The following is a 12,301-nucleotide window of genomic DNA, read 5'->3' on the forward strand; positions in this document are numbered from 1 at the left end:
GCGGCCTGTCTGTTTCAGGAATAATGATCGTATTGATTTGTCTCGAATCTAAGACAAGCCTGATTGATCCATTTTTCTTCTCAACAACATGTAATGGATTGTTGTATGAGCTTACTGCAGGCTCAATAATGCCCTCGTCGAGCATAGATTGTATTTCTGTTCTAACACGGTCCCTATAATGTGCTGGAATTACATATGGTCTAACACAAAATTTAGTATGCTCACGAACACGAAATTGGTATTGAAATCCCTTGATTGTTCCTGTTTTGTGCGTAAAAACTGAGGAATGTGCTTGTAAAATCTCAAAAAGGTCCTGCCTATCAGTGTCATTACAATTCTCAATTGTTTGAATTTTATTCTGAATTAACTTATTAGTGTCAAATGCGTCGTCGATATCATCCCTGTCAGTACTTGCAGAATGATTGTTAGCGTCAAGTTCCGTCGAAAATTCCGAACTGTTGTCTAACAGGAGGTAAAGCCGATTAATTTCTTCGTCATGGTTTGAGAGCCAATCTTCAAATTTCAAAGCTACTGACTTACCTTCTTTTTCTAAAGTTATTTCAGCATCGTGAAAGTTTAAGATTGCTTTGTATTCATTCAAAAAGTCTACTCCCAGTATAATTTCCATCGACAATAATGGAACAATAAGAAAGTTCATAGAGAAGCTGTGGCTTTGACAAAAGAATTCTAAGTTGGTTTGTTGGCGTACATCTACACTTTTTCCAAAGATTGCACCTTGTAATTTAATCTTACGTAACGGAAGTGTGGGGCAATCGTTCGATTTGTTGCATTTGCTAAAGGCTGTTTCACTGATTACTGAAATGGGACAGCCAGAGTCAAGTACTGCCGTAAATTTTACGTCATTTACTGTAATGCAAATCACAGGATATACAACGTTGTTATGTTTTACGTCGTGTTCTTGGAGTAAGATGTCCCTAATATCTTCCATTTTTACGTAATTACTAGCTACGGCAGCTGCGTCGTTAGTGTCATAAGAACGTTTTGTGGCTGCCAGCGGTGTGAGTCATTGCCTATTGTCTCTTTGTTGGCGCGCGTCGTTATTGGGATTTGGAGACCTAACTTCTACAAATTCACCGTGACGAGAGGGCCCTGCCCTGTTTAAGTCCCGCCAGTTCCGATGCAATTCAGGTCTGTCGTTACGATCACATCGTCTGTCGTCATGTCGGTAGTTCCTGTAGTTTCTTTCTTGTCGGTTAAGTGGTGGAGAATTTCTCCCTGAATCGTAACTGCGCGCTGGACCGTTGCGTCTAAAGTTATTCTGTCTCCCGTAATAATAATTATTTTGGTTCCCATATTGTCTGTTTCTCTGATTGTCTCTGTGATAGTCACTACTGCGGAGAGGTGATCTTTCCCTGTAATTATTACTACTCTGCCAACGGTTGTCGTACGGGTGGTGTCTGTTTTGGTCACGATATGTGTTGTGAGAATAGCTTTGTCGTGTCCAGTTATTATTTCTTTCATCGCGGAATTGCGACGGATGTGATCTGTAATTGTTGTGCTCCTGCGTTCCGCGATTGTCAGTGTCGATTTCCAGTTTTTGTAACAGTCCCTGAAATGCTTCGATGTCGTCTTTGCAACGTCCTGCCAAAATAATATGTCGTAAATGTTCAGGCAGTTTGATTAAGCAAATGCGGATGAGTTCTGAGGGGCTGTATGGGTTTGAAAGATACTGATTCTTATGCAACATGTCTTCAAAATATTTCACAAGACTGGAAAATTCAGATTGTTCGAAACGTTTCATCATTATGATGCTATGTTTTACTCGATCTTGTGTGGCTTGAGACCAATCTGCTGAGAGGAAGGCATGGTAAAACTCTCCTTCACTGTGGCAATCGTGAATTACCGATCGCATTCTTACAGCTGGTTCATTCTCCAAGTAGCCACACATAAATTCTAATCTGTGTTCTAACGACCAGTTGGGAGGAAAACAATGCGAGAATTGATGAAGCCATGCTTGTGGATGAATGTCGTTGCCAGAATTCTTAAATGTTTTGAATTTACATGTAGTAATGAACAGCTTATAGTCAAAATCATCATGTCGGCGAGTCGCATATCGGTCACTGTTAGGTTGTGTCGGCCGTTCCATCTCAAAATTCGGTGCACATTGCCAATTTCTTTCATAACTTCCGAAATGCCCTGTGTTATTATTTTGTGGCTGTTCCGTATTTCTGTGTCCCTCTTCCCGTATTGGGGCGCGAGTATCCTCTGAAATACGTAATTCTTGTATTACCTGTGTCAGCTGATCTTGTACTTCTCGGATTTCTCTTTTGTACTGTGTATTGATTTGATTTTGATTCTGTTTGAATTTTCTAATTTGTTCATACTCTTCTGTGTCAGTGAAGGCTACAGGTCTTGTGTCATTCAGATCATCATCTACCTTTGTAGATAAGTTAGTGACCTTATCCGAAAGTTCGGCTACTTTCTCCGATAGTGAACACATTTCCTCAGAGTGTTTTTCTGAACCGAGTTTCAGAGTGTCCATTTGTGTTGAAATCATATCTACTGTGTCCTTTAAGTTTTCTTGAGTTTTTGCAAGTTGCGTAACCGAATCGGTAGATGCAACTGAGTCAATTTTAGCTTGCAAGGTGTTGTGATTTTCACGAACAATGGTTTGCAGTTCTTTTATGGCTACTTCGTGATTCTGTAATACATTTTCATGCCGCGAAAAAATGGGTTGAAAATGCTCACAAATTTGTGTTTTTATGTCATTACAGACTTTTTGACATTTCGATTCAATGTTATGTAACTAACTAGTTAAATCTTCACGTGTTTGTTCAAGTGTGGTGTCTAACTTTTGAAGATTTTGTCCCATTGCGTCTAACTGTTGCTGTGTTTGTCTCTGGTGTTGTTCCATTGTGTCTAACTTTTGAAGATTTTGTTCCACTGTGTCTAACTTTTGCTGTGTTTGTCTCTGATTTTGTTCCATTGTGTCTAACTTTTCAAGCTTTTGTCCCATTTGTTGCATTAATTGTAATAACAATGCACTGGTGTCTGAAACATGTTCCTCAGTGCTTTTCGGCAGTGAATTTGCACCGGCAACATTCACATTTTGACAAGCGGAAAATGTGTCTTGACTCATTTGAGAAAACGGTGAGAACCCAAAACCTGAGTCTGCAGTATTTGCAATATTGTGTTCTGTCATTCCCAATTCCTGAGGCGAGCTGTTGCCGACCAATCGATCGATAACGCTTCCCTGTTCACTACCTGTTTCACTGTCTACACCATTGTTTGCCGCCCGCTCCATTTCCCTATGCGCAATTACCAAATTACTACTTTGAACATTAGTTAATTCATTACCCAGTGGTGCTGGCAAGCTACGCTCGTCGTCACTATCATTTCTCAATTTACTTTGGAGCCTAGTGTTACGTTTTTCACACGCCATAATTGTCACAATATTTCACACGATAACACAGAAAAGCACAATTTGAAGTGCAAAAATAGGAGAACACATTAGCATAGCACTGAAAATAATATCTAGTTAATTGCAAGCGTAGCTGCGAAATACTTGGTGCAAATCTATATGCATGCCACAACTGTTTTACTGTACAACAATGAAAGGCTACAACCACAAAGGGGATTCTCTCTACAATTATGCGCTAGCAATAAACAAAAGCTACACTAAATACACAAACTACAAGAAAAAAGCAGAAGATTCCAGTGAGGTATCCTAGGCTAAGGGTCGACATATGAAACGTCCCCTTAGAACAATTATACATGACTGTGCTTAAACTGACACACAATATTTTGTTAGCGCAACGCAATCTGACTTTCAAAATTCCCTACAAAAGAATGGCCCTGACTAACATTAAACTATACCTTTCACAAATCACTTACCTCACAAAAATCTTCGCTGCTCAAGCTACTGCAATACAGCGAGCGCCACTACTGCCAGCTAAATAAAAGATTCAAACTATGGAAGGCACTAACTACTGATAGGGATAGTTAGCAAATGAAAGATATTAATAGAGAACGAACAATGTATTTACCTTGATATCATCATATATAAATATAGCAGTTCATGACAAATTACAAACCTCCGCCATCTCTCTCCCCACATCCACCACTGCTGGCGGCTCACCTCCAACTGCGCAACGCTACGCGCTGTTCACATCCAGCTGCCGCTGCCCAACACTACAATGGCGAGTATTACAACAATGCAAAGCAGACACAGACTGCCCACAGCACAGCCAGTGATTTTCATACAGAGGTGGCGTTACCAATAAAAAAACCTAAACAACCTACTTACATAAGTACGCTTATATGTTTCCTGTACCACACAGAATCGCAATGGTACAGTACCCTAAGCAGATTAGGGAACTGACTTACATCAGATGACAATGAAGAAGTATAATTTCATATGATAATTTTTCCTCTGTTAGATGGTTTACAGTATCACATGATAGGGGTAAACAACCTAATTTCTGCATTTTGCAGTTTTGTGTGCCTGTTCATAGTCACTCTGGGCATCCCTTTTTGTCAGCCACATGAACCAGAGTTGCCCTGCGATACAAGGACACACACATTTTCCCTGGGTTACCACCACTTGACACCAAAAGCTTAATGTTTAATTTATCTGCACTCAGGACCTTAGTTCTTAGCATAGAGTCGAAGTGACAGTAAGAAAATAAATTTAGTTCTCATTCGCTTCTTTAAGAAGCTGGTTAGTATTAATAAAATTAACGAAAAGGGTAAACTGCTGTACCTGCAAAGATTTGGAACAGAGTGGCTAAAAAATGAACACTATAAAAAGTGGTTGTGTATGGTGGAGGGAGACAACACAAAGTGCTATTATAAGTATTTTTAAAGTGCATGTTTAGGCATAATTACGTGATTTAACTAACAAGCATAAAAAGGCAGAAGCACCTTTTTGTGATCCACATCAACATGTGTTACCATTCAAACCAATGAACATTGCAAGTGGAGACACAAATTGCATTATTCATTTCAAAGCAGTATTATTTCAGAGTAACTGATCAGATGTACGTTTTCTATAAATTGAGTTTTTTGTATAGAAGGTGTGCCAGTGAACTGAAGTTACACAGAACAAAATGTGCTGCTGTCATTTGCAATGTCATAACACCATATTTTGAGGAACAGTTGTTAAAAGGTATCGGTAATAAGCGTTACTGCTTACTCATTGATAAAAGTAATGATTGTTCAGTTGTAAAAATTATTAGGTATAGCCATCAGGTACTGTTCACAAACAAGGAAATGCATTGTTACAACCTACTTGCAGGTAATGCAGCTAAATGAATGCACCACTGCTGCTGCTCTTATCTCAGCCTTAAGGACTTGTATAAAGGGCAAAGGTTTTAATTTGGTGAAATTATTGTCAATTGGGAGTGACAGTGCATCGATGATTACTAGTGTCAACAATGGCGTGTATGCCAAGCAGAAATCTGAATTTTCTCGCGCGCAGCTAATTAAATGCATGTGTCATTCTGTACAGCCAGAAATTTCCCATGACACTGCAGAATTTCTTGCTAGGAACTTAGATTTTCTAATCAGAGAAACCTACAAGAGGTTCTCCCACTTGTGAGTTGGGCAACTCGCATACAAGTATGTGTATGGAGCAGTTAATGAAAGAGAACTCACTTCGAAAATTTAAGCGCAAGCGAAACTCATCGGCTGTTCGTCACTATGTTTAAACTGGCCCCCAAAGCCGGATTTTGTAACATGATTTTCCAATACCGCTTCTGGTTGGTCACGTAAACACTCAGAAATCGATTCTGGAAATCCAGATCTAGTTGTCGGTTTTCTATTCTCACACTCGATTTTCGCTCCCTTGTAAACGCACAACCGTTTTTTAAGAGTGCTTCGGTTGTCAGGTTATGTCATGTTCTCAAAATATTCAGCTTAATATGGATGGAGTTACTTTTATTTATTTAGTTATTTATTTGTTGTACAGTGAAAGAGAACCAGAAATATTAGACTGAGCATGAAGCTGACTACCTCTAACAACTAAGTGCAGCCCAGATAGCACAGTAAGCCGGTTTCAAACTTGTTTCCAGATGTAAAGTTCAAGTATGTAAGCTTGATGAAAGCTGGAATATTCAAGCCTGTTAGTTGGATTCAAGCTTGAAACAAACATCAAAGTTGGCAGAGTTCAAGCTATATTTCAAGCTTGACTTATCAAGTTTGGCTCCAGCTGTATCTACACATGTGGAATACAGCCTGGTATTTACAGCTTGTTTTAAGCTATATAATTATTAATTTGAATTTATTGAACCTAATTAATTAAATAAATATCAGAATGGAAATGGTGTGAAAAAAAATTATCAAGACATGTATGTTTAAAAATTTTTATTTTCGAAGTGTTTAAAATTGTTTTATTTTAAAATTTAATTATTCTGAAGCCCCTCCGGCCCCAGCACACAGACCAGAGCAGGATCAAATATCGCTGACTTCTGCTGGTATAATGATCCTGTAACAGGTAAAAGAAAATGTTAGCCATACCTAAACATAAAAAATGTAAAAAGTTGAAACTGATCAACCTAAATATAATTTATGCCCCAGATTAGCAAAATAACTTCAAACTCGCTGATGTAGTAAGAATCATTAACTAGTATAAACGTCACTGAGTAAGCAGCTGCTTCTGGTGACTTCATTCCAAAGTGTTTTTAAAGTAATTTGAAATAACTTTTTGTTTGAAATTTTGAAAGTAAGGATGACATTTGGGTAATTTTGCGATGCCTTCATGAAGAAGCCACACATCACTATTTCTAACAGTTTCAGGGCCATTTAATCTGAATTATAAAGAAACAATTACTTGAAATCATGTACACCTCATACTGTAAGCTTATAAGGAAACTACCGTTTAGAAAAATGTAGACGGTTTATTCTATCCACAATTATATTTTGGTGAGTAAAACTGAATCAAAATGAAATAAAAGATGAAATCGAAATGAATTTAAGAAATTACCAGTTCAGTGGAACTGAAATTTAAAAGAATAAAAAATGTTCTCCTTGTCATATTTTAATATTGCCTTTTATTAGATTTCATCCACATTACAAATAACAATAAAAGTAAGAAGTACCAGTAGGCCTTGCAGTATTATTTCACCCAGGGAACAACAAAATTAAGAGCAATTGAAGACCAGTCAAAGCTACGTAAATAATAAATACTGACACCTATGTAGTGACTGGTTCTTGATGCACTTTTCCCGTTCACCATGTCATTACTATTTGTATTAGCAAAGAAACGTTTCACACTTAACGATTATTCATTCATGGTGTGACACACGCGAGTATTTACAAGTAAACAAATGTAATAGGGCGATATATAAAAAGGCGAGATTTTAAAAAGGTAAAATAACATTAAGTTTTAATTTATTAGTGCCACGTACTAGAGAGCTAGTTTAAAATGACCTCTTCTTGCTGAACAACTTGTAATATGTTTTCTTAGCTGGTAATCCGTTTCACTTTCATCCAGGTTCAATTTTTCTACGTAAAAGAATATGATATTTCTTTACGTTACGTAATAATATTTAACATTTTTAATATGAGAAAAAACGCACCAGCGTACCTGTAATACACTATATATCTTCTTCAGACCCGGTTTAGCAGTAAGGCAGGGGACGCCACACACTTTCCGATCTATTTTCCAGTATAAAACAAACTTCACAACAGTCAACAATCATTAATGTACGTCACAAAAATAAAATGGCCGTAACTAGCAGATTCAGTGCAACTGCAAGGCTTGTGGCGCTTCCCGTGGACGTCTATGGAAGCTATGCTGCGCGCGCATCTGCTGTACAGCCTCCCAGAGAAATTACAGTTTATTTCAAGCTTGGGAAAATTATTTTAATTCAAGCTAAATTTTTACAGCTTGATGTAAACTGTGTAACAGGTTGATTTTTCAATCTTGAATTTTCAGCTGAACCTAAACTCGATATCCACGTTGAAATAAGCTGTGTAACAGGTTGACTTTTCAATCTCGAATTTTCAAGTGAACCTAAACTCAATATCCACCTTGAAATAAGCTTGAGTGCTAGCTGGAAGAGAAGTAGCGACTGTGCTGACTAACTCAGAACAGCTGTTTTCCGTATGTAACTGGACTAGCAAATCCGCTTCACATCAACTCGTAAACATGGCAGCAACAAACGGTTACTGAAATTCGGTTTCGTCTTTCAGATGTGTCGCATGTAAATGCAGAGAGAGTTTCTGTAGCAGCGAACAGAATACTTAAACAGTCGCTTGAGCTGAAAACTCATTTTAGTGTAGCTAGAATCAGTAAGCGTTGTTATCCCGAAGAGATCTGATACCAAATGTATGCAGACCGTCGTAATTATTTCTTGTTTTTCTTAAGTCGATACTCTAGAGCGTTATAGCTAGTTCATACGGCAAACTAAATCTTTGATAGTGAAAATGACGATCCCACAAAACATCTAGATGATTTATTGCTGCTTATTAAATCTCTTATGTACAGTAATTGTGCTTCCGGATTAGATAGTATACAGAAAGAACTGAAAGATCGCTTAGATCCAAAACAGTACTTTGGCAATGAATTTGACTGAAGTGTCTCCTGAAATATTTCTTCAGAGAATTTGGAGCGATATGCGTGAACGGGGTCTGTCTGGGCTAGTAAATCAACTACATCAGCGTCTTCCCAAGAACATTCAAGTTTAAGTATCATATTTTCACTTGACGAATGTCACAGGCCTGTAAAACGGTCTGTATATGGAATATCAAAACTGTTTACAGGCGGTAAACATATATTAGCATCTGTTGAATCACAGAGGAAAAATTTACGCAGCGTAGTGGCATGAACTGAATGACAGTGTTAAATGTTGGGTAGACGTGCACTATTAGAGAGACTCCAGAGAAGAAAAATCCTTTCTAGAAACTAGCCGATTTCGCGGTAAATGTTAATCACTCCCACATTCTAATGCAGATGTCGAATGTATGTTCAGTTTTGTAAATAATACGAAGTCAAAAAAAAAAAGTACAGGATGAAAGTGAGGACATTACATTACGTATTATGTGTCAAATTTGCACTAAAAACGGAGAGCAACGGTTGCTATTCATATGAAATGCCAAAAGAGCTGTCTCAAAGGATAAGGTACAATCATGCAACTCTCTATCATCAACTTCAGCTTGAGAATCAGCTTTAGTCCTATTCTTTGGACAGCGAATTCGAGGAAATATAATTGAGCACGAGGTGGTGACAGCAGAGGATAACACGATTAAACGAGAAACCTGTGTTTAATTTTAAGTCAGTGTTACTATTTTAGTACTTCTTAACTAAAACTTATTAAAATCTGTATTTGTGTATTACACATTCATTTGCACGTTTTGTAGCGTATTTGAGCGATAACTTTTTCCTATGTTTATTATATGGACGGTAAAGTTATTTATTGATGTCAAAAATGTAGCGGCTTTCTAGAGATGTTTTTATGTTGAAACTGGTGACAATTAGAGCTCTCAAGTTGGTCATCCTGTTCAGGTTTTGTGTAACGTAATGCTTTTGCAAGAGACATACGTTGGACAAATTGGTTAGGTGAAGTTACAGTGAAATCAGACCTTTAGCTGCTTGCAGTCGCTGATTAATACCAACCGGAACCGGGACAGTTGGAAAAAAATATGTGCCCCGAGCGGGAATCGAACCCGGGGCTTCCTGCTTCAATTGATTAGGTTTCATAACTTTGGAAACGGAAGAAATTCTTTGTGGAAGAAGGAAATATTTTATAATAAAATTTTCGCGTAGGGAATTGCTGTGTTCATGTATATTTAAATCATTACAGCGCATGCGTTCATTCTCCCAAATTCTGTAGTATGGTGGTGAAGTTGATTTCAGCTTGTGGAGCGTAGGTATCTCCATCTGAAATATGTTACGTCAATTAATCAAGGACTTTCACCTCTGTCATTTATAAGATAAAAAAGATTACAATGATACTCAAAGTTTGACTTGGGATCCACAGTACAATGAGGAGCACTTTTTGATGGGATGACTGGTCGTGAGGTATGTGTGTTAATCGTCTGCTACCGTTTGTTCTCGTTGAAGGAAGTAAATTACCGATATTAATAGCAGAAATTGGACGTGTGTGCATTGCTTGTTGTTACTCGTGCGATTGGCAAAATTTAACTGAAGGCTTAGTGGCGGGAAGACGAGATACGTTTTAAAAAGGCTCTCGGGATTCAATCCATATCGGACTTGAGTATGTTGCCCTATTGCATGCGAAGGTTTTGTAGTGCCGTTAATGTTTATGTAGCTGTCAGTGATCGCATAAACTGTCAAATTACATTTTGGCAAGGATATACGAAAGGATGAGTTGTTTATAAACCAAGAACTGGTCATATTTGAAGAAAAAAATTTGTAATCCGAGCTTGCAAAATAAAATTATCTTCCCTTTGACACTAACTAATTACTATATGTGACTTTGTTTCCTTTCACCATTTGTTGTCTGTGCCTGTTCACATAAAGCCAAAGCATGTTTGGAAAGTCCACAGGATAGAATCCTCAGTGAGTACACAAAAAATTAGCCTTGTTGCGTGTCTCTAAAGGCAGTTTTAATGGCTATCACAAATTGAAAATACTTGCTCGTACCTGAACTGTAAGTTTATCTGACCCTGTGTAATCTCCTGCCTTCAGTTCGTTTTCCAAAAACTTCTTGCTTTAAATGTTGTCTTTTTAGTTCTAATAATACATTCGTGGCACTACAGCTACTGAACATGAAGCTTTGTACATCAGTAACTTTCATGTTGGAGAGTTATTTGTGTTGATACATTAAACGTTTTTGAACTAAGTGCAAAGCAAATGTATAAATAAAGTGTTGCCAATTCTTAAACAGCTTTAGTCATTTTCTTTTTCCTATGTTTATTCCACTCTGCCTTTCAAAAATCACAACATCCCATATGCTTTATAGTTGCCAGTAATTGTGCATTTGAATGATTGTTGACGGTCTTTGAAAATTGCCGATTTGCTTCCAGAAATTAAGACTACAGTCAAGTAGAAGAATAATGTATACCAAATTGAGTGTAATACCTTAGAGATGATGCACTGACAGTGATTTTTATGCGTTTTTTTTTGTTGAGTTTGAAAACACCTCAGTATTGTGGTACTTGACCTGAGGTACCGAATTTGAATCCTGTTGCAGGAAGAAATTCTAGTTTAAATATTATGCTGAAGGGAGGAGAGCTGCTGTTTCAAAGTTCCTAATCACCAGATGATTTACTTAAGTCCTGGCTCAAACCAAATCCTCTACAGTCTCTTGTGGAGTCAAAAGTTATGCCTGATCCATAGTGCTGTTTGAGAACAAAAGAGCCATAATATCAATAATAACTACCACAACAGCAATTAGTTTTGTGGTCTGTGAGCATGTCCCCACTGTATCCAGTTTTTTGCAGTCACTTTTCAGGCTATTGTATTTACAACTATTATATTGGTTGTCGGGACCTGAGCCTTCTTTTGTTCTTTTCATCTCTTCCCATCCACATATATTTAAAATTGTCATGCTTTCTGAGTACATGTTCATTCCAATTTTTTATCCTCTTTAATTACAACCAGTAATTGCTTTTCTTCTCCCACTCTCCTCGGTGTTCTCAACACATCTTCATTTATCACTGTCCACCAGTTTGGCTTTTTTTTTCCACACCAAATCCACACTTCAGAAACCTCAAACTGCTTCATATCTTCTTTCCTATTCGTGTAAGTTTTGGCTCTATATTGTTGGACAGTCCAGAGAACACTTCATTAATCATTTCCTTAATCTTGTTTACACACAGCGCAGAAAATACCTTTGGATAATACCAATTTTGTTGTTGCTATTTCTGATTTAATGTCTGTTGTTCCACCAGTTGATTTAGTCTCCATTTAACATTATTTTTATCCTTTCATCTTCTCTTGTTACGTTAATTTTCTAATTGCTAGTTTTAATCCTTTTCAACTTTTTTGGCCACCTCCACCACTTGTTGGAGCTTGTAGCCACTCCGGATTAGAAGAACCGTATTGTCTGTGAATCTTGAGCATTAACTACATTTTTTGGCCTCTGAGTTTTACTCTCTTGATCGTTAAAAAACATTTAAAAAATGTTTCAGTGTATGTTGAAGAGTGTAGATGATAGACAAAAACTTTGGCTCTACATAATGAAGTGTGTGAGGTCATCACATGAGCGATAAAAGGAATCTGTTAAACTTTGGTTACAAAATAAATCAGTCAAATCTAAAGGCCATAAATTAAACTACATACCTAGGAATTACAATTATGAACAACTTAAATTGGAAAGAACACACAGAAAATCTGGGGAAAGCAAACCAAAAATTGCGTTTTTTCGACAGAACA

General features: G+C 37.4%; 1 protein-coding gene across 3 annotated transcripts in view; it reads left to right on the forward strand.

Moving 5' to 3' along the window:
• LOC124776315 (alpha-methylacyl-CoA racemase) overlaps window positions 1–12,301 on the forward strand; it is a 170,907-nt gene that overhangs the window by 57,579 nt on the left and 101,027 nt on the right. The window contains exon 1 of one of the 3 annotated variants that reach the window (XM_047251248.1): window positions 9,487–9,827. The exons of 1 other annotated variant lie outside the window; for it this stretch is intronic. In XM_047251248.1, the coding sequence (XP_047107204.1) occupies window positions 9,796–9,827 (32 nt within the window). In that variant the 5' untranslated portion in view covers window positions 9,487–9,795. Of the gene's footprint in view, window positions 1–9,486; window positions 9,983–12,301 lie in introns of those variants that run through there. One more of the 3 variants, XM_047251249.1, reaches the window with a different exon arrangement.

Source organism: Schistocerca piceifrons, chromosome 2, assembly GCF_021461385.2.
Source record: "Schistocerca piceifrons isolate TAMUIC-IGC-003096 chromosome 2, iqSchPice1.1, whole genome shotgun sequence".
Lineage (NCBI taxonomy): Eukaryota > Metazoa > Arthropoda > Insecta > Orthoptera > Acrididae > Schistocerca > Schistocerca piceifrons.